Genomic DNA, 22,491 nt, shown 5'->3' on the forward strand with positions numbered 1-22,491 from the left:
CCCTTCTGTGCTTTTAGTTGGAGTTCGACTTCTGCATTCCTTGACTTCTTCTCTCCTTGACTTCTGCATTTTCCTTCCAAAGGTGTTACAGTTTGCCATAATGCTCACAGACTGCCTTTGCTTTGTACTGCTTGTCTTTTTCTCATGTTATGATTTCATGTTGGATCCTTTTTTGGTTTGTTCTCACCATTCAGCTCGCCGCTCCCAGCTCAGTCCCCTGGACAGTAGCGTAATCAGTCGCCTCCTCGCCCCCACACAGGCCTCTTTAGCTAGGAGTAAAAGTGCTGCTGCATTGTCGGCTGATGGACAAGATCCCTCAGGTAACAGGAGGGCAGCAAAGCCTGAAAAGTTTTCTGCAGTTGCTCTTCAAGCAAGAACTTACCTGATAGTTGCTAACTGTGCTGCACTGAAGCGTGAAGCAGCCAGCCGATAGCTGGTTGTGTGTAATACAACTTACCCGGTCCTTTCTTTGGTCAGCAGTAACCAATTCATGTGCTCTGTTGCATGTTTCTTTACAAAACCATTGAAGAATTACTGGCTTTTAAACTCCAGTGCCAGTGAACTTGCTCTGCAGAGAACCAGATGCTGCCATTTCGGTTTGGGTTTTGTTTGTGTTTTGACTGAGGGAGACCTGGGCTTGGGAGCACCCTCTAATGAATCAGAAATACTAGTCAGAGAGGGGTGTTAGGAAATTAAAGGGGCAGAAACCCAAACAAACCCATTTCAAAGGAGGCTGAAAGGAATTAAGTGCAAAGCCTGAATTTCTTGAGGAGGAGAAACTCCTGTAGGTACACGGCAGAGGGATTTCCTTAAGCACAGGGAGCCCTGAGCTGGCTTCACTAAGGCTGACTGTAGACATAGAAGCATACCAGGAAGAGAGGATACTGTAGAGTAACCCTGACTGGCTCAAGCAATTTCATATTGGTCCTGACTGAGCTGATAAGCCCAGAGTGTGGCTCAGCTGAATACTTGTGCAGGAATCTGCATCATGGGCCAACGCTGACTGCATCCTGCACTTAAAATTGTTAGCAGTTAGAAGAATGCCCCAGTAAATGCATAGCTGGAACCAATGTGGAGTCCTTTCTCCTCTCTTGCCTTCCCAGTTTTGCTTGTTTCCTCTTTAGTACATTGCTCCATTTTTATTTTTGATCTTATGCCACTTACCTTGGTCCTTGTTGGTAATGGTGACCTTTCCACACTGCTCCCCTTGTGTAATGCTCAGGTTTGACTTTGTTGGGTTTCCAGTTGTTGGTCATATTTTTGTTTTGCACACCTATCTATGTGCCACTGTTATTTGGCCATGAATATTCCAGTTCATGTCACGTGGGGAAATACCATCTTTTTTCCACTGTTACTGACAGCATGTGACTTATTCACTACTGCTGAAGTAAAGAGAACTACATGTTCATCAGTTTGCCTTCAAGGTGCTTTCTGCATTCCAGCAGAAGCCTACCTGTGCTTTAGCAGAAACTGCACAAGCAGAATGCAGTTCTCCTTGCACAAATGCTGTGAATATAAAAATAAAATGTATTTTCCACAAACTTACAAAATTCTAAGTGCTGCCATCTGTCACAATTTAGTCAGACTGTAAAAAAAAATCCAGCATCAACTTGAACGTGTCCAGAGGCTAGGGAGAGGCCTCGAGCACAGCCCTGTGAGGAGAGGCTGAGGGAGCTGGGGTGGTTTAGCTTGCAGAAGAGGGGGCTCAGGGGAGACCTTCTTGCTCTCTCCAACTCCCTGAAGGGAGGTTGTAGCCAGGTGGGGGTTGGTCTCTTCTCCCAGGCAATCACAGAATCACCAAGGTTGGAAGAGACCTCAAAGATCATCAAGTCCAACCTGTCACCACAGACCTCATGACTACTAAACCATGGCACCAAGTGCCACGTCCAGTCCCCTCTTGAACACCTCCAGGGATGGTGACTCCACCACCTCCCTGGGCAGCACATTCCAATGGCTAACAACTCTCTCAGTGAAGAACTTTCTCCTCACCTTGAGCCTACACTTGCCCTGGTGCAGCTTGAGACTGTGTCCTCTTGTTCTGGCGCTTGTTGCTTGAGAGAAGAGACCAACTCCCTCCCTCAGTCAGCACCAGAACAAGAGGATACAGTCTCAAATTGCACCAGGGGAGGTTTAGGCTGGAGGTGAGGAGGAAGTTCTTCCCAGAAAGAGTAACTGGCCACTGAAATGTGCTGCCCAGGGAGGTGGTGGAGTCCCCATCCCTGGAGGTGTTCAAGAGGGGATTGGAAGTGCCACGGTTTAGTTGTCAGGAATTGCAAACCACAGTTTCTGTCCCTGTCTTATACATGAGGACACTGACACTTCTAGTAGGGTAGGTAATTTGGTTTGAGAGTTCCTAGATTATAGAATGGTTTGGGTTGGAAGGGACCTTAAAGACTATCTAGTTCCAAGCCCTCTGCCATGGGCAGGGACACCTCCCACCAGCCCAGGTTGCTCAAGGCCTCATCCAACCTGGCCCCGAACACCTCCAGGGAGGGGGCAACCACCCTGGGCAATTTGTTCCAGTATCACACCTTCATCACTGTAAAGAATTTCTTCCTAATCTCTAGTCTAAATTTGCCCTCCTCAAGATTCAATCCCTTCCCTCTCATCCTTTTTCTCTTCACAGGTTTGGTTCTTTTTATACCACCTGTTTGGGTTAATGTGGATAAAAGGCACATAGTAACAGGGGCCAGGGAGGGGAAAGTGAAATACAATAATGTTGCACAAATTCTTTCACAAGAACAATTTGTAAGGGAATGCCCAGAGTCCTTGGAAGAGATTTCCTCCTTGAGAATTGGAGGGAACTCACTTAAAATGTTGAACCTGTAATGGAGAACTTGTAGAGAAAGAGGCTAAGCCGCTGGATCTGAACTATTTGTGATTAGATGCAGCTCCATCACAATTGAAGCAGTGCCTGATGTGTTGTTTGGAAAAGCATTTTATTTTTATCTGCTCCAGACTGCTGCTTTCAAAATGGTTTCATTCCTGGTGCTGTTGCTTCCAAAGTACTAATCGTGTGGTGATGGTGTCTTGTGCCCGTGACCCACCGCATTGTGCACTGCCTGCCGTGTTCCTCTGTATGGTTTCTAACACGCACAATCTTTCTCTCTTTCTCTCCCTCTTTTTCTCCTGTTCTTATACTGTGCACTTGCTTCTTGTTGTGTCTTGTCAAATTCCTAACTTTTATAGCATCTCACCTCTGTCCTCGTTCAGCTTCAGCCAGTTCCATCAATTCCCCAGCCCCAGCTCCTAAAGTGCCCGTGCGCAGTCGTAGCATCGACAGGTTGAAGTCCTCTCTGTCTTCATCTGATGCAAGCTCACCAGATTCAACTCAGGTGTGTTGAAGATCCTCAGGAATTAGGTTTGTATCAGTGGGGTGGGGGGAAGAGGTTGGAACAGCTCAGGATGGGGCTCTTCTTCAGTGGTTTGCTTGCTTATTGGTTTGGTTGAGGTCCTCTCTGTCTTCATTTGATGCAAGCTCACCAGATTCAACTCAGGTGTGTTGAAGATGCTCAGGAATTAGGTTTGTATCAGTGGGGTTGGGGGAGAGGTTGGAACAGCTCAGGATGGGGCTCTTCTTCAGTGGTTTGCTTGCTTATTGGAATGGTTAGTAGCATCAATTTGCTTCAAAAGGCAGTATTGAAATCAAAATGGGATTTTTGGTCCTTCATCTCTCTGGTATCTTGGTTGCCACAGTTTCATTTAGGTAAGGTATAGACTGGATCTGTGTTTTGCAATATATAAAGCAACTGTCAAGCACATCTTGTTGAGATGTACTGGCCTGGTTCAGGAATAGTGTGGCCAGCAGAAGCAGGGTGGTCATTCTGCCCCTGTACTCAGCAGTGGTTAGGCCACACCTCAAGTCCTGTTTCCAGTTCTGGGTCCGTCAGTTGAAGGAAGATGTTGAGTTGCTGAAACATGTCCAAAGGACAACAAGGCTGGAGAGGGGTTTGGAGCACAGCCCTGTAAGGAGAGGCTGAGGGAGCTAAGGTTATTTAGCCTGGAGAAGAGGAGGCTCAGGGGAGTCCTTGTTGCCACCTACAACTACCTGAAGGGAGGTTGTAGCCAGGTGGGGGTTGGTCTCTTCTCCCAGGCAACCTGTGACAGAACAAGCGGATGCAGTCTCAAGCTGTGCAGGGGGAAGTTTAGGTTGGATGTTAAAAAGAAGTTCTTCCCAGCAAGAGAGATTGGCCATTGGAATGTGCTGCCCAGGGAGGTGGTGGAGTTACCATCACTGAAGGTGTTTAGGAGGAGTCTGGATGAGGCGCTTGGTGCCATGGTTTAGTTGATTAGATGGTGTTGGGTGACAGGCTGGACTCAATGATCTCAAAGGTCTCTTCCAGCCTGGTTAATTGTGTATTCTGAGAAGGCCTGCATTTGTTGTGCTAACAGCTCTCCTGTCTGTGAAGGATTCTAGAGTAAGCATTGTTTGCTTTTATGTGTCTTCATAGAAATCAGAACCTGAAAAGCCATCCCCAGGGTCTGGCTTCAGGCGCCCTCCCTCACCATCTGTGTCTGCCCATAGAAGATCCCCGTCTCCTGCTAACGTGGTGAAGCGTCCTCCCTCACCATCTACACTTAGGTATGTGTCCAGTGTCCTCCTTAAAAACCTTCTGCTGAGGAGGAGAGGAAGGCTGCTGCCTGCCTCAGACAGCTGCACTCTTAGCATTTGGATGACCCATGCTGTGCCATGTTTATACATCTAAGGACTTCTGATCTGAGTTCTCTTTTCCGTGGTAGGGATGCAGCCCTTGAACCTTTGTCTCGTTTGTGCAGATATTTGTATTATATAAACATTCTATATTTATCCATAAACACACAAATATTTATACCCTGATTTTCTGTACAGCCTGTGCACTGCCCAGGGAGGTGGTGGAGTCAACATCCCTGGAGGTGTTTAAGAAGAAATCTGGATGAGGCACTTAGTGCCATGGTCTAGTTGATTGGATGGGGTTGGGTGATCAGTTGGGCTTAATGATCTTGGAGGTCTCTTCCAATATGGTTGATTCTGTGATTCTAAAACCAACAGGGAGCATGCAAACTTCCAGACTGGATCTTTGTAGGAAGTTCCTTGAGTCCTGTGTCCACTTCTGGGCCCCTTGGTTTAAGAAGGACACTGAGAATCTTGAACGTGTCCAGAGAAGGGTAACAAGGCTGGGGAGAGGCCTCGAGCACAAGCCCTATGAGGCTGAGGGAGCTGGGGTTGTTTAGCCTGGAGAAGAGGAGGCTCAGAGGAGACCTTCTTGCCATCTACAACTACCTGAAGGGAGGTTGTAGCCAGGAGGGGGTTGGTCTCTTCTCCCAGGCAAGCAGCACCAGAACAAGAAGACACAGTCTCAAGCTGTGCCAGGGGAAGTTTAGGCTGGAGGTGAGGAGAAAGTTCTTCCCAGAGAGAGTTGTTAGGCACTGGAATGTGCTGCCCAGGGAGGTGGTGGAGTCCCCATCCCTGGAGGTGTTCAGGAGGGGATTGGATGTGGCACTTGGTGCCATGGTCTAGTCATGAGGTCTGTGGTGCCAGGTTGGACTTGGTGATCTGTGAGGTCTCTTCCAACCTTGGTGATTCTGTGACTAGAATCATAGGATTCATCCTTGATGTTAATGGAAGTCTGGGCTAGAAGACCTGTTTTGATGTTAGCCAACAAGTAGTGAATGCATTGTGCCCAGGGTGTTTTTGGATTCTTTTATTGGAGATTCATGAAGACTCACAGAATATTGGGGGTTGGAAGGGCCCTCTAAAACTCATCCAGTCCAACCCCCCTGCTAGAGCAGGATCACCTAAGGCAGGTCACACAGCAACACATCCAGGAGGGTTTTGAAGGTCACCAGAGAAGGAGACTCCACAGCCCCTCTGTGCAGCCTGTTCCAGTGTTCTGTCACCCTTGTCATGTGTAATGTCAGCTAACCAAAGCAGACTGCTGTCCTAGTTGCATGTTTTGAGATTTTTTCAGTGCTAGCCCTGCAAAATGTTCTTGGTTTCAACAGGCAAAAGACTCGCCCACCTTCACCGAGCGTGGCGAAGCAAAGGCCACCGTCTCCGACGCCAGTCTCTAAACCAGCACCCATCCAACGGCCACCTCTCACACCAGGTGTTCTAAACATTACCAAAAAGAAAACTGAAGTAGAGAGCAAACCAAAGGATAAGAGCACAGAAGGAACAGGGCAAGAACAAGGTGCTTCACCGGCCTTGGACAGAGATGCTGTAGCAGCTAGCCCAAAGACCAAAGAAGGTGAGTGTTTCTCGGTGACTGCTGAACTCTTCCTCAAGACATCTACAGTGTGTGCTGGGACTGGTGAAATCATTGCTTCAGGAGGCAGACCACTAGAGTGTAGGATGTTTTAGAGCAGAAGCTGTTCATTGCTGAAAATTCATGCAGTGATTTTACATGGTAGGACTTTGGGGGTATGGATTTTAGTGCAGCAGGCGGTTTATTGGACTCGGAGATTTAAGTCCAGAGCTTCCACTGTCATTGGGAAAATCCTATTTGCCTTTTGGACTTCAGGCACACTAGCTGAGAAATCTACTAGCTTAGGTTGGCAGAATCAGTAGTTGAACTATGCAAAAGTCTTTCAGTGCAGTTGGTAGTTGTTATAATTGCTCATGCAAGGGACCTGCTTGGAGGAAGAAGTCAGCTATTGGTGCAGCCCAGCCAGAGACAGCTTTCACCAAGCTGGAAAACTTGCCTCAGTGTCAGTTACAGTGAATGTGTAATCCCTGCTGCCTCAGGAAAAAGTGGCCAGTTCACAGGTCACACAGAACAATTAGCTTGGCAAATAAGGAGAGCCATACACCAGATGAACAATTAGTGTCCCGGTCCTCTTCGTTGTGCCAAGTGAGCACAGCCCCTGCCCCTCTGACCGGAAGAACGCCATCTACCATCTCCAGAAAAGAATCTGGGAGAGCCTTCCAATGGGATCTGGCAGGCACTTCTCTGTGGAGAAGGACTTAGGGGACACTTAACAGGAAAAGAAGTGATCTCTGGAGTTTAAACTGCAGCCAGTGGGCAGTACTGAGGGCAAAAATCCTTCAGACACAAGGTAAGTGGGAGCCGCGCTCGCTGCATGTTACTGCATGTACAGTTCCTCTTGTGCATTCCTCAGCTGCTGCCATCCTCTGTGACTTCTGAGGCTCTTCCTGCCACTGCTCAGATCTGGATGTTCAATAGTGTTAGCTGGCTGAAGAACTCCTGTCTAGAGTTCTTTGATCATCTGCTGCTGTAGAAAGCAGCCTGGATGTCATAGTCAAATGTGGATGTTTGTGTGAAGTTGCACATCCATCTTCAGTGTCGCGTCATTCATCTCTGCAGTCAGAACGTCCATCCCTTGATGTCCCTGCATTAGTGTGATAAATGTCTTTGCATGCCTCAGAGGGGGCATAATCAGTTGTAACCAGTGTTGAAAGAGAGGTTGACACCTCTAACAGCTTGTCCTGTTTCTCTGTCTTCCAGTTGTTCTGGAACCTGTCCTTGTTCCTTGGTGCCCCATCTGTCTCCTCTCCACACTGGCTTCTGGAACTGTATTAACACAGTTTATCTATTTTACCTTATTGCTAATGTCCAAGCTAATTGTCTTTGGAGTGGGTCATCATGGCTGGGAGTGAAACTCTTTGGCAAGATAAGGAAAGAGTGGCCATGTTCTCCACCCTAGAGATGATTTCCTTTGTCTCTGGGGATGTCGTGGTACACTGCAGTAGTGCTCAGTGAGGCAAAATCCTTGTTCTTAAAACAAGTTGCTTTCAGTCGTCAAGGCAACTTTGCACATCTGTTCCCCCTGTGGGTTGGTGCAGTACCATATTCCAGACAGCTTCTGAAGTCAGAGCACATCAGTCAATGGCATGTGGCAAATCAGTCTCTAGGTCTTCTAGGTTCAACGTAATCTCAGCTTTGTGTCCTTGTATCTTCATACCCATCTCTTCTCCTTCAAACTCAGTTTGGTTGCCTGTTGCTGACAAACAGCAATCAAGTTTTGTCTTGGTTTTGGGGTGGGGTTTTTTTTGTGTCTTCTGCTAAAATACACTGTTCTGCAGTAAAACACTTTCTATTTTTCAGTGACTTGGAGCAGTTGTCATTTCTGGCAGCAGCCTTTGGCAGCTTCTGTGAGAGTTAAAAGGCTTGTTTCAACTTAAAGCATAAGAAGTGCTCCTTCACGAGCTCTCACCTTATGCATGATGATAGGTAATAAACTATCATGGAGCCTCCATTTTTTTTTCTTTCTGTCTTTTTATTTGGGTAGTGAAGGCTTTGCCATGTGATTCCCAGACTGATTGTAAATAAATGACTTGCCTTGAAATGTGTTGGAACCATCCCTCCACCCAGCTGATGCCACAACACAAGCGTGTTTGTGTTCTTGCTGTCAAACTGGGAAATAACAGTCCAGTGAGGAACTGACACAAGCTTCTCCTCAGATAGCAAATCTGCACTATTCTTCTCTGTCTGTGGGAAGAAAACCTGAACAGATCAATGAGAGAAAAGGAGGAGGTTCAACTTCCACCTCTTCACAAGTTGCAGATCTCCTGCGTCCTTCTTGCTCAATTGGCAACTAAATATTGCTGAAGAGGAGACTGCTAAAGGCAGTCTGCATTCTTAATGGCTGCAAGTATCTTGATAGTGCCTCTTTGCTCTTAAACCACAGGCTGGAATTGGTAAGGCCAACACTCAGTCCTGTAGATGCATTGCACACTTCTAAGAACATTTCTCTTGCCTGTTTCCCTCTTTCTCCTTCCATCACAAAAAGGGCTTTTGAGTGAAAACAGTTCTTGGCAGGAATGACAGTTGGGAGTCTAGAAAGAAGATGGAGCTGAGTAGGAAACACTGGAAGAACCTTCTTAAGGCATGTTAGCAATCATGTTGGGAAGCCCCATGGGAACAGACTGCACAAGGGGTGAAAAATCAGCACAACAACGTGGCTTTGTGTGATTCAGTCAGTGGATTGGCATTGCCTGCAATCCAGTAACTCCCAAAGTGAAAATTCAATGGGAAGATTTCCCCCCCCCCAGGCTTGAGATCTCTTGACCCTGTCTTGGTTTTATGCCCACTCTATACCTGTGTTGTGAATGGTTACAACTAATTGTCTTCTATTATCTTCTGCAGCAGATACTTAACCACATTTCAAGCTATCATTACTGTGCTGCAACCCTATCACCTAAAAGCCTAAAACCTTTAGGGTTCCTCCTGCTGAGGATTAAATTGGCTTCTTGAGGATGAATTTTCAAAGGAGGAAATAGTTTGCCCCTGATGTCAAATGTCAACCAATTTTGATAGAAGTGAGATTCCAGTAGGGTTAAAATGGGACTGCTGTGTGGGTTGCTGTGCCAGTGCAGAATAGAATAGAATAGAATAAACCAGGTTGCAAGAGGCCTTCAAGATCATCAAGTCCAACCTATTATCCAACACTAGCTAATAAACTAAACCATGCAACCAAGCACCCTATCAAGTCTCCTCCTAAACACCTCCAGTGATGGTGACTCCACCACCTCCCTGGGCAGCACATTCCAATCACTCTGTGTAGAATGTCTTCCTAACATCCAGTCAGAACCTCCCCTGGCACAGCTTGAGACTGTGTCCTCTTATTCTGGTGCTGGTTGCCTGGGAGAAGAGACCAACCCCCACCTGGCTACAACCTCCCTTCAGGGAGTTGTAGAGAGCAAGAAGGTCTCCCCTGAGCCTCCTCTTCTCCAGGCTAAGCAACCCCAGCTCCCTCAGCCTCTCCTCACAGGACTGTGCTCCAGACCCCTCCCCAGCTTTGTTGCCCTTCTCTGGACACCTTCCAGCAAGTCAACCTCCTTCCTAAACTGAGGGGACCAGAACTGGACACAGTACTCAAGGTGTGGCCTAACCAGTGCAGTGTACAGGGGCAGAATGACCTCCCTGCTCCTGCTGGCCATGCAGTTCTTGACCCAGGCCAGGATGCCATTGGCCTTCTTGGCTGTCTGGGCACACTGCTGGCTCATGTTCAGCCTACCATCGACCAGGTCCCTCTCTGCCTGGCTACTCTCCAGCCACTCTGACCCCAGCCTGTAGCACTGCATGGGGTTGCTGTGGCAAGATAGCTTCTGCTGCAAAGAGTGACTGATCTCAACTGGTGAGACATTCAAGTGGTAGAAGAGAAGAGAGGCATTTTGATTTCTTCATGCTTCTATACTGGCAACAGGAAGTGAAACCTCCTGCCTTTTCTTTAAGTAATAAAAAAGGCAAGCTGCCAAATGTAGGGAGAAGGGCACTTAATAACCTGCAGGTCTCAAGTAGGCAGCTCCTGCTAATGGTTCTTTGAACTGCAAAGGACTGATCTTCCCTGCTCAGGGCTGAGGAGCAGGAGAACCCCTGTTGGCTGAGTTCAAATTTGGAAGCGGTGTGGCCTATAGATGTTTGTACCAACATGACTGCATTTTTGCCCAAAGCAGACACAGTCTCTGGCCTGGGGAGGTTGTGTTTTACTTTTGCAGTGTTGGATAAATCTTAACTTTTATAAACCTTCCCTTTGACTGCACTCTGTCTCTGGAATGCTTTTCCTAGGACTGCAAGAACCATTTTTCTGCACAGAACAGTGCCATGGTTCAGTTGCTCTGGGTGTAGTCTGGGTAATTACAGCTGCAGGTAGTGATTATGTGTCCATGGAGCTTAAGCAGCTTTACAGGTATTAAGAGTTCTTAAATGCTGGTGGTGTCTTCTGAATGATTTGTCTTTAGGTTAGAAGCAAAGTAACTGATGAAAAACTGATGTCATTGTGTATTAAAATTGCTGTGGCCTCAAGGCTCTGTAATTGCTGGGCAGACAGCTGTGTGTTGAGTTGTGAAACACTAAAGAAGAAGAAAGGCCAAATCCTTGCCTACATTGTGATGCTGTTACTTGAGTGACACCAAAAGCTGCATCTTCACCCAGCTCTTTGGTCCCATTCAAATAGCAGTATTTCTAGGCAGCTGGAATAACTGGTTTAAAATCAGAGCTCTTTCAATACCTACTGAGAGAAACTGAATGACAAGGGTGGGAGTTTTCCTAATATTAATTTATAATGTATAGTAAATATATATATGTGTATATATAAATGAAAGATTGATCATGTGTGACTTCTAATATAGATTCATAGAATGGTTTGGGTTGGAAGAGACCTGAAAGATCATCCAGTTCTAACCCCCCTGCCATGGGCAGGGTCACCTTCCCCTTGACCAGGTTGCTCAAGGCTTCATCCAACGTGGCCTTGAACAGGCTAAGGGAGCTGGGGGTGTTTAGCCTGGAGAAGAGGAGGCTCAGGGGAGACCTTATTGCTCTCTACAATTACATGAAAGGAGGTTGTAGCCAGGTGGGGGTTAGTCTCTGTACTCAGCACTGGTTAGGCCACACCTTGAGTCCTGTGTCCAGTTCTGGGCCCCTCAGCTAAGGAAAGATGTTGAGATGCTGGAAGGTGTCCAAAGAAGGGCAATGAGGCTGGGGAGGGGTCTGGAGCACAGCCCTGTGAGGAGAGGCTGAGGGAGCTGGGGTTGCTTAGCCTGGAGAAGAGGAGGCTCAGGAGAGACCTTCTTGCTCTCTCCAACTCCCTGAAGGGAGGTTGTAGCCAGGTGGGGGTTGGTCTCTTCTCCCAGGCAAGCAGCACCAGAACAAGAGGACACAGTCTCAAGCTGTGCCAGGGGAGGTTTAGGCTGGAGGTGAGGAGAAAGTTCTTCCCAGCAAGAGAGACTGGCCATTGGGATGTGCTGCCTAGGGAGGTGGTGGAGTCCCCATCCCTGGAGGTGTTCAAGAGAGGATTGGACGTGGCACTCGAAGCCATGGCTTAGTTAGTGAGGAGGTGTTGGGTGACAGGTTGGACTTGATGATCTCTGAGGTCTTTTCCAACCTTATTGATTCTATGCTCTCTAGGGAGGGGGCATCCACAACCTCCCTGGGCAACTTGTTGCAGTGTTTCACCAGCCTTACTGTAAAGAATTTCTTACTAATATCTCCAGTATCTCTGATGATAACCTCCAGTTTCTCTGATCATAACCTCCAGTATCTCTGATGCTAACAGCAGGCAGGCCGTGAGCGCACACGTAACCTCTGGGACCGCACAAGTATCTGCTGAGCTGGTGCTTGAAGCTCTTTTGATCACCATGAAAACTGGATATTGATTTGTTGCTAAAATGTGTGGAAGCCCAGCATTCCTGAAGTGACTGGCATGTGCCTGCAGGGCCAGATAACACAATGATTATGTGCACCCTCAGATAATGTGTAGATTTAAAGACAGGAATGTCAGTGCTACGAAACAAGAGAAATGGAAATGAATGTTCCATCTGCAGAGCCAGGGTTTGGTTTTTTGAGTAGGAACTGTATGTGTTTCCTAAAGGTGGATCTTTTCAGTGTTCTTTAAAGTGGTTTTAAGTGTTAGAGAAATAGATGTGTCTTTGGAGAAATATGTTTTTAACTACTGCAGTATCACAGGATGTTAAGGCTTGGAAGAGATCTTGGGATATCATCAAGTCCAATCCCCCCTGTCAGAGCAGGACCAGAGAATCCGGCACAGGTCACACAGGAACACATCCAGACAGGGCTGGAAAGGCTCCAGAGAAGGAGACTCCACAACCTCTCTGGGCAGCCTATTCCAGGGCTCTGGGACCCTCACAGTGAAGAAGTTCTTCCTCATGTTGAGGTGGAACCTCCTGTGCTGTAGGTTATATCCATGGCTCCTTGTCCTATCCCAGGGTGCAGCTGAGCAGAGCTGTCCCCTCCCTCCTGACCCCCAGCCCTCAGATATTTATAGACATTTATTAGATCCCCTCTCAGTCTTCTCTTCTCCAGACTAAAAAGCCCCAGGGCTGTCAGCCTCTACTCAAGGGGCAGTGCTCCAGTCCCTCAGTCATCCTGGTAGCCCCCTGTTGAACTCCAGCAGATCCCTGTCCCTCCTGAACTGGGGAGCCCAAAACTGGATGCTGTATTCCAGGTGTGGCCTCACCAGGGCAGAGCAGAGGGGGAGGAGAACCTCCCTGGCTCTGCTTGGCCACACTTCTCTGAATGCACCCCAGGATCCCATTGGCCACCTTGGTAGTTGGAGACTGTCTTTTCAAGTGTATCATCTGGAATGTGGCTGGATGAGTGCAGTTGAAATGAGTTGGAATTTCAGTGTCAGTGAGCTGTTGTGGCTCTGCATCTCCGTAGGGCTCCCTGTTGGCTCTTGGGAGCCTTCCGAGGCAGGGTGCGCTTGCTCAGCTGGCTAGCAGAAAAACCTCATCTCACAGTGATGATAATGTCTGCCTTATTTTGTTGGGCCTTTTTGACAGCATTTTCTTTTAACCTTTGCAGAATCAGGTAGCAAAACTGTAGCAGGGACCACCACAGCTGAAGAAGCTGCTAAAATCTTAGCAGAGAAACGGCGTCTAGCACGGGAGCAGCGAGAGCGGGAAGACCAAGAAAGAGTTCAGAGACAGGAAGAGGAAAGGTAAGGATGCAGGAGAAGGGAGGGATGCTTTCAGTGGTGGGCTCTGGTTGGAGTGGACACTTGAACTGTGTGTCATACAATCACACAATGGTACAGGTTGGAAGGGACCTCCACAGGTCATCAAGTCCAGCCCCACTGCCAGAGCAGCAGCATCACCTAGGGCAGATCACACAGCAACACATCCAGGAGGGTCTTGAAAGTCTCCAGAGAAGGAGACTCCACAACCTTTCTGGGCAGCCTGCTCCAGGGCTCCAGCACCATCAAAGCAAGGAAGTTCCTCCTCATATTGAGGTGGCACTTTCTGTGTTCCAGTTTGTATCCATTGCCCCTTGTCCTGTCACAGGACACCACTGAAAAGAGCCTGGCCCCTTCTTCCTGACACTCACCCTTCAGGTATTTGTAAACGTGGACCAGATCCCCCCTCAGCCTTCTAAACAGCCTCAGGTCTCCAATCAGACATGTTCCAGTCCCTTCATTGTCCTTAGTGCCTTGACTGGACTCATTCCAGTAGTTCCCTGTCCCTCTTGAACTGGGGAGCCCAGGACTGGATACAATATACTAGGTGTGGCCACACCAGGGCAGAGCAGAGGGGGAGGAGAACCTCCCTTGACCTGCTGGCCATGCTCTTCTTAATGCACCCCAGGATACCACTGGACTTCTTGACCACCAGGGCACATTGCTGTCTAGTGAACTCTTCCAAAACATCACTTAAATGTCCTGGAAATCTTAGTACAGCTCCTGAACCAGAAGCACTAGCTGAATGCCTTGGTCCCCCTCCTGCTGTCCTGGGCTGAATGCCTTGGTCCCCCTCCTGCTGTCCTGGGCTGAATGCCTTGGTCCCCCTCCTGCTGTCCTGGGCTGAATGCCTTGGTCCCCCTCCTGCTGTCCTGGGCTGAATGCCTTGGTCCCCCTCCTGCTGTCCTGGGCTGAATGCCTTGGTCCCCCTCCTGCTGTCCTGGGCTGAATGCCTTGGTCCCCCTCCTGCTGTCCTGGGCTGAATGCCTTGGTCCCCCTCCTGCTGTCCTGGGCTGAATGACTTGGACCCCCTCCTGCTGTCCTGGGCTGAATGCCTTGGTCCCCCTCCTGCTGTCCTGGGCTGAATGCCTTGGTCCCCCTCCTGCTGTCCTGGGCTGAATGCCTTGGTCCCCCTCCTGCTGTCCTGGGCTGAATGCCTTGGTCCCCCTCCTGCTGTCCTGGGCTGAATGCCTTGGTCCCCCTCCTGCTGTCCTGGGCTGAATGCCTTGGTCCCCCTCCTGCTGTCCTGGGCTGAATGACTTGGACCCCCTCCTGCTGTCCTGGGCTGAATGCCTTGGTCCCCCTCCTGCTGTTCTGGGCTGAATGACTTGGTCCCCCTCCTGCTGTCCTGGGCTGAATGACTTGGTCCCCCTCCTGCTGTCCTGGGCTGAATGACTTGGACCCCCTCCTGCTGTCCTGGGCTGAATGACTTGGTCTTCCTCCTGCTGTCCTGGGCTGAATGACTTGGTCCTCCTCCTGCTGTCCTGGGCTGAATGCCTTGGTCTTCCTCCTGCTGTCCTGGGCTGAATGACTTGGACCCCCTCCTGCTGTCCTGGGCTGAATGACTTGGTCTTCCTCCTGCTGTCCTGGGCTGAATGACTTGGACCCCCTCCTGCTGTCCTGGGCTGAATGCCTTGGTCCTCCTCCTGCTGTCCTGGGCTGAATGCCTTGGTCCCCCTCCTGCTGTCCTGGGCTGAATGCCTTGGTCTTCCTCCTGCTGTCCTGGGCTGAATGACTCAGACCCCCTCCTGCTTTCCTAGACTGTCTCATGTGCATGCACACTAGCAAAGAAACAAGCTTCCACTTGGTAATCTGTGTCTTGGGCTCACTAGAATCAGAGAAGAAGGGATGGCCAGGAGAGCCCTTGAGGAGAAGGCCCGGCAGGAGGAGGAGCTGCGCAGGCAGGAGGAGGAGAAGAAGCTGGCTCACGAGGAACAGCAGAGACAGGCTGAGGAGGAGAGGACCCGCAGAGAACAGGAGGAGCAGGAAAAGCTGGCAGAGCTTCAGCACCAGGTCTGCTGTCTGTAGGCTCCAGCTGTGTTCCTTGGGCAAACTGCTGACTTGGGTTTTTTTTTTTGGCAGGGGTTGTCCTTGGTTTGCCTTCACAGAAGGGTAGGGACACATTTGGCCAGTCTGCCAGGAGTGATGTAAAGCAGAGCTCATCCTGTCTGAGAGGGCTGTCCTGAAGGCCTTCCATTGTCCTAGTCTGTGTTTGGTTTTGAGGTGGTTTTTTCACCATTTGATAAATCCAAGTATGGGGCAGAAGCAGGATTTCTTTAGCTGTACCTGGGATGCTCTCTAACATGCATCAAATATTTGCCCTGAGCCCACGTTGGCAGCCTCCTGCTGTGGAGGATGGGGATGTGCTCTGTCTGGGAAGTGTTGAGGCTTGCTCTGGTTCTTTCAAAAGAATGATGGCTACTCTTTCCAATTTTGCTCCTCTAGTTCATAGAATCAATAAGGCTGGAAAAGACCTCAGAGATCATCAAGCCCAACCTGTCACCCAGCACCTCATGACAACTAAACCATGGCTCCAAGTGCCACATCCAATCCCCTCTTAAACACCACCAGGGACAGGGACTCCACCACCTCCCTGGGCAGCACATTCCAATGGCTAAAAGCTCTCTCTGGGAAGAACTTTCTCCTCACCTCCAGCCTAAACCTCCCCTGGCACAGCTTGAGACTGTGTCCTCTTGTTCTGGTGCTGCTTGCCTGGGAGAAGAGACCAACCCCCACCTGGCTACAACCTCCCTTCAGGGAGTTGTAGAGAGCAAGAAGGTCTCCCCTGAGCCTCCTCCAGGCTAAGCAACCCCAGCTCCCTCAGCCTCTCCTCACAGGGCTGTGCTCCAGACCCCTCCCCAGCTTCGTTGCCCTTCTCTGGACACCTTCCAGCAGCTCAACATCTTTCCTAAACTGAGGAACCCAGAACTGGACACAGGACTCAAGGTGTGGCCTAACCAGTGCAGTGTACAGGGGCAGAATGACTTCCCTGCTCCTGCTGGTCACACTGTTCCTGATGCAGGCCAGGATGCCCTTGGTCTTCTTGGCTACCTGGGCACAACTTCTTGTGGCCTCAAGCTGCCCAGGGAGGTGGTGGAGTCACCACCCCTGGAGCAAGTGTGGCATGGAGAACGGATGGTGAGATGGCATCAAGAGAAGCAGGGCCAGAGAGGGGATTCTCCCCCTCTGCTCCACACTGCTGAGCCTCCACCTAGAGCACTGTGTCCAGTTTGGGAGCCCCTAGTACAGGAAGGATCTGGAGGTGCTGGAAGGTGTCCAGAGAAGGGCCACAAGGATGAGCAGAGGGCTGGAGCTGCTCTGCTGTGAGGACAGACTGAGGGAGTTGGGGTTGTGCAGGCTGGAGAGGAGAAGGCTCCCAGGAGACCTTCTTGTGGCCTTCCAGGATCTGAAGGGGGCTCCAAGAAAGCTGGGGAGGGACTTTTGAGGGTGTCAGGGAGTGATAGGACTGGGGGGATGGAACAAAGCTAGAAATGGGTAGATTGGAATTGGATGTTAGGAAGAAGTTGTTCCCCAGGAGGGTGGTGAGAGCCTGGCAGAGGTTGCCCAGGGAGGTGGTGGAAGCCTCCTGCCTGGAGGTGTTTGCAGCCAGGCTGGATGTGGCTGTGAGCAACCTGCTGCAGTGTGAGGTGTCCCTGGCCATGGCAGGGGGGTTGGAACTGGCTGAGCCTTGAGGTCCCTTCCCACCCTGACAATTCTATGCTTCTATGATTCAGAATTGAATGGCTGTCTTGTTACTTTCTAAATTATCCTTCCTAGGCAAATCTTCAACCTGAAGTCTAGTTTGAGTCCTGGGTAGCTCACAACATCCAGAGCATTTGCATAATCACCATCTAGCCTTGCACATCATTTTTCTTTTCAGATCAGTTTCTGAATGTCACAGTAATGCATATTTCATGTGAGTGGCTGGCTAATTGGCATTTATCTGCAGTGTGTGGTCATATTAAGCAGTGATTGTCTGCTGTTCCTGTCTCTGTTGAACCAGAATCTCTCTGCTTTTGACTCTGGGGAATGAGTTGTGCACTTGGTGCTCTCTTCTGTTTTGTTTTGACATTCAGAGAGAAGAAGCTGAAGCAAAAGCTCAAGAGGAGGCAGAAAGACAGAGGCTGGAAAGGGAGAGAATTATGCAGCAGAACATGCAGGAAAGGCTTGAGAGAAAGAAGGTAAGCAGAGGACTTTCTCAGCCTACAGTAGTGCTGGAGGAGTTAAAGTGAGCAGGCAAATAGTCTCTGATGCACTTCACATAGCAGTGTGTCCTTTAAAAAAGAGGCTGCTCTGCTTTGGGAGCTTGTGAAAACAGGGAGAAAACAGGCAAAATGGTGTAAAATGAATGGGAGAATGTGTTGGGATGGCTGAACATGGCAAGCAGCAGAGTGCTGAAATGCAAAGCTCTGGATCTCACTGCAAATCTTCTCCCTGCTTTAACAGAGGATTGAAGAAATAATGAAGAGGACGCGGAAATCGGATCAGCACGAATCCAAGGTGCTTCTTCAGGTCTTTGTGATGACAGCATGGACTCATCCCAGTGAGGCTTTGCCTGCTGTCCTGTCTTCCTCTGTTGCCCTTAAACTGGCTTCCAGGGGGTGGGCAGGGTTCTGCTGCCCCAGGCTAATTCTCAGCAGCTTCCCGCTGCACATGTTGTTCTGCTTTGCTTGTTCTGGAGCACAGCCCTGTGAGGAGAGGCTGAGGGAGCTGGGGTTGCTTAGCCTGCAGAAGAGGAGGCTCAGGGGAGACCTGCTTGCTGTCTACAACTCCCTGAAGGGAGGTTGTAGCCAGGAGGGGGTTGGTCTCTTCTCTCAGGCAAGCAGCGCCAGAACAAGAGGACACAGTCTCAAGCTGTGCCAGGGGAGGTTTAGGCTGGATGCTAGGAAGAAATTCTTCATGGAGAGATTGGCCATTGGGATGTGCTGCCCAGGGAGGTGGTGGAGTCACCATCACTGGAGGTGTTTAGGAAGAGCCTGGCTGAGGCACTTAGTGCCATGGTTTAGTTGATCAGATGGTGCTGGGTGATAGGTTGGACTCAATGATCTCAAAGGTCTTTTCCAACCTGGTTAATTTTGGATAAAACCTCCAAGGGTATCAAGTCCAACCATCAACCCAACACCACCATGGCCATTGAACCATGTCCTGAAGTACCATGGCCACAGGTTTCTTGAACACCTGCAGAAGTAGGGACTCCACCACCTCCCTGGGCAGCCTGTGCCAATCCCTGAGCACTCTTGCAGCAAAGCCATCTTTCCTAAGATCCAACCTAAACCTCCCTTGGTACAACTTGAGGTCATTTCCTCATTTCATCATACTAGGGAAAAGAGACCAAGCCCCACCTGGCTCCAACCTCTTCTCAGGTAGCTATAGAGATCAATGAGGTCTCCTCTCAGCCTCCTCTTCTCCACGCTGAGCACCCTCAGTTCCCTCAGCTGCTCCTCCTAAGACCTGTTCTTCAAGTCTCTCTCCATCTTTCAGCTTAAAGCAAATCTTAGTTGCCCCTTTGGATTGCTGTAGCAAACCAGACAGAGATATCTGTTAATGTGGTGACCTGAGGTTTGTGGTAAATGATGCATGTTATATTGGAGGAGTAGCTGTTCTTCTCTGAACATGCAGAGACTTCATGTAGCTGAAAGGCAATAAATATGTGGAGGAATGAGGGGAAGAACAACTCAGGAATAGTTGATAGGTAGGAGATGGAAGTGGGTCACAAACAGCAGTGTGCCTTGTGGCCAAGAAGGCCAATGGGGTCCTGGGGTGCATTCAGAGGAGTGTGGCCAACAGAGCCAGGGAGGTTCTCCTCCCACTCTACTCTGCCCTAGTGAGACCTCACCTGGAATATTGCATCCAGTTCTGGGCTCCCCAGTTCAGCAGGGACTCAGATCTACTTGGCAGAGTCCAACAGAGAGATACAAAATGGTTAAGGGCCTTATGAGGAGAGGCTGAGAGCCCTGGGGCTGTTCAGTCTGGAGAGAAGACTGAGAGGGGATCTAATAAATGTCTATCAATATCTGAGGGCTGGGGGGCAGGAGGGAGGGTCAGGCTCTGCTCAGTTGCACCCTGGGATAGGACAAGGGGCAGTGAATATAAACTCCAGCACAGGAGGTTCCACCTCAATATGAGAAAGAACTTCTTTACTGTGAGAGTCTCAGAGCCCTGGAGCAGGCTGCCCAGAGAGGCTGTGGAGTCTCCTTCTCTGGAGACTTTCAGGCCCTATCTGGATGTGTTCCTGTGTGACCTGTGCTGGATTCTATGGTCCTGCTCTGGCATGGGGCATCTCTGGAGGTCCCTTCCAACCCCTGACATCCTGTGATTCCCTCACAGCTCTGGCTCAGCAGCTCATGTGTTGCTGGGTGAGCTGCTTGTCTGTTAGCCTTTGTACTAACCTGGCCTTACTGCTGGGTACAGAGGAGTCCTGTGTAGGAGCTGGGACTGGGACATGCTAGAGGGGAGCTGAGTTATTGTGAGTAACACTCTGGCAATTCAGTTGCAGAATGAAGGGAAAGCTGCCTCTGAGGCCATGGAGGGAGAGGATATTGAAGAGGAGGAAGAGCTGAGTCTCGAGAAGACTGATCAGCCAGGTAAGGACACTTGGTGAGGTGTAAGTGGCAGTTGGTGTCTCAGGGATCTTTCAGCATCATTAAAAAGGTCACTGGCAGCGTGATGGTGAGACACAAGTCCCAGAAATGCCAGGAGGCTCTCTGCTTGACCAGAGATTCAGACCATTGCCTGTTCTCTACCACAGGAAACAGTCAAAATGACTAAATGCAACAATGAATTGAGAGTGAAATGCAGAGAGGAAGTTTTCCTTTTACAAGTATGTTTTTCAAGATGGAGAGCAAATACCATGTTGTTAGAGGCAGCTTGTCTGGAGAGAGATGAGTCTGCTGAAGCCAAGTCCCTCAAGTTTTGGCTAGGGAAGGTCCTTTGGGCACTTTTCTTTCTTTTAGATCAGCCATTCTCTTACTGAAGCTCTTCTTTTTAATTCATCTTTGTTTTTTCTTTCTCCCTCACTTTCAGGAAAGCTAAATGGTGTTGACTTACCCCAGGATGTCAAGGAGGAGGAGGAGGAGGAGGGTGGTTTAGAAACTGCACACAGCTTGATCTCTGCAGAAGCTGAGGAACAAGATGTGTCAGAGCTGAAGGCCACTGAAGTGTTTATGAATGGAGGTGACTTGAAAAGTGTTGCTGAATTACAGGATTCCAGGTGAGTCTCTGTCACTGGCTGCTTTACTGCCAGAGCAGTCAGCACAAGAAATCTCTCTCTCTCTGTTTAAATTGAAGCAATGCTCAAAAGCACTAAATTTAGACCCTTCACCCTGCCAGCTCTGTGGTGTTTCTCTGGCTTGCTGCAGGCATGGGGGGGGTGTGCTGTCAGTGTAGTGCTTCACACAGAGGCAGTTAATCCAGGATGATTGCTTGTTTAGATGGCACTGTGTTCCCAGCACTGCCACTGCTAAGAAGGGAGGAACAGAACCAGCAGTGTACCAGGGTTAAACATAACTGCACTGGCCTTGAAATCTTTGCTCTGGAAGTGGGCAGCAGTCCTTCTCATCAACACAAAAAATCAAACAAGAGGGAGAAGAGGCTACACTAAAAGAATCCCAGAATTTATCTGGTTGGAAGATCATCCAGTCCAGCCCCTGAAGGTTCAACACTAAACCATGTCCAAGGTGCCATGTCCACACATTTCTTGACCACCCCCAGGGATGGTGACTCCACCACTGCCCTGGGCAGACCATTCCAGTGTTGGAGAACCCCTTCAGTGAAGAAGTATTTACTAATACCCAGCCTGAACCTCCCCTGGCAGAGCTTGTAACCATCTCCTATAGTCCTGTCACTTGGCCACCAGTGAGAAGAGGCTGGCCCCTTCCTCACTCCAACCTCCCTGCAGGGAGTTGCAGAGAGCAAGGAGGTCTCCCCTCTGCCTCCTCTTCTCCAGACTGAACACCCCCAGCTCCCTCAGATGCTCCCCTTAGGCCACGTGCTCCAGGCCCTTCACCAGCCTCATTGCCCTTCTCTGGATGTGCTCCAGAACCTCAGGGTCCTGCCTACAGGGGCCCAGAACTGAACCCAGCACTTGAGCTGTGGCCTCACCGGTGCTGAGCACAGAGGGATGATCAGCTCCCTGTCCCTGCTGGCCACCGAGTTTCTAATCCAAGCTAGGATGCCATTGGCTTTCTTGGCCACCTGGGCACACTGCTGACTCATGTTCAGTTGACTACCAACCAGTACCCCCAGGCCCCTCTCCAGGTTACAACTTGGCACCCACACATCTCCAAGTCTGTAGCTTACCTTTGGGTCGTTGTGACCCAAGTGTGGGACCTGGCACTTGGCCTCATCAAACCTCACACCAGCAGAAAGCTCTAGAGCAGTTCCAGTTGCACTGGAGCAGTAGATACAACACAAAAGCTTCCCCTACTGGCAAGGTTTGGGTTGGCTTTTTAGTATTGCACATTCTAACTTTTTGAACATAAAGCATTCCCATCTACTATGGAAAAATCTCTCCTCCCCTGCTCATCCCCTCTCCCCTCCCTTGCTCATCCCCCTCCCCTGCCCCTCCCTTGCTCATCCCCCTCCCCTGCCCCTCCCTTGCTCATCCACATCCCCTGCCCCTCCCTTGCTCATCCCCTCCCCTCTCCCCTCCCCTCCTCATCCCTCTCCCCTCCCCTGCTCATCTAAATGCTAATGATGTTCAAATGACATTGTGAGCTCTTTACTTTTTTCTTCAAGTGATGATAAATTCATCTTCCTTCAGTGATGGGACATAAGGACTTCTTTGTGATTCTCTTAAGAATGAGGGAAAATTGACCTCAGGGATCTGGGTTTAGGTTTTAAATATTGCCAGGCTTCTGAGGCTCACTGTGGTGTTTAAAAAACTAAACTGCAGATGAACAAAAGGGGAAAAGGAAGACTACTTAAATAGGATTTTAATCACAGCATGGTAGGGGTTGCAAAGGACCTTGAAAGGTCACCCTATCCAACCCCCCCTGCCAGAGCAGGGTCACCTAGGGCAGGTCACACAGGAACACAGCCAGGTAGGGTTGGAAAGTCTCCAGAGAAGGAGACTCCACA

General features: G+C 49.6%; 1 protein-coding gene across 4 annotated transcripts in view; it reads left to right on the top strand.

Annotated features, from left to right (window-relative positions):
• MAP7D3 (MAP7 domain containing 3) overlaps positions 1–22,491 on the top strand; it is a 63,749-nt gene that overhangs the window by 38,731 nt on the left and 2,527 nt on the right. For 3 of the 4 annotated variants that reach the window (XM_054169366.1, XM_054169362.1, XM_054169365.1), the window contains 10 exons: positions 195–320; positions 3,190–3,335; positions 4,452–4,582; positions 5,983–6,227; positions 13,263–13,398; positions 15,246–15,426; positions 17,490–17,594; positions 17,860–17,913; positions 19,904–19,997; positions 20,437–20,623. In XM_054169366.1, the coding sequence (XP_054025341.1) occupies positions 195–320; positions 3,190–3,335; positions 4,452–4,582; positions 5,983–6,227; positions 13,263–13,398; positions 15,246–15,426; positions 17,490–17,594; positions 17,860–17,913; positions 19,904–19,997; positions 20,437–20,623 (1,405 nt within the window). The remainder of the gene's footprint in view (positions 1–194; positions 321–3,189; positions 3,336–4,451; positions 4,583–5,982; positions 6,228–13,262; positions 13,399–15,245; positions 15,427–17,489; positions 17,595–17,859; positions 17,914–19,903; positions 19,998–20,436; positions 20,624–22,491) is intronic. The other variant, XM_054169364.1, reaches the window with a different exon arrangement.

The sequence above is a fragment of the Dryobates pubescens genome, chromosome 18 (assembly GCF_014839835.1).
Source record: "Dryobates pubescens isolate bDryPub1 chromosome 18, bDryPub1.pri, whole genome shotgun sequence".
Classification (NCBI taxonomy): domain Eukaryota; kingdom Metazoa; phylum Chordata; class Aves; order Piciformes; family Picidae; genus Dryobates; species Dryobates pubescens.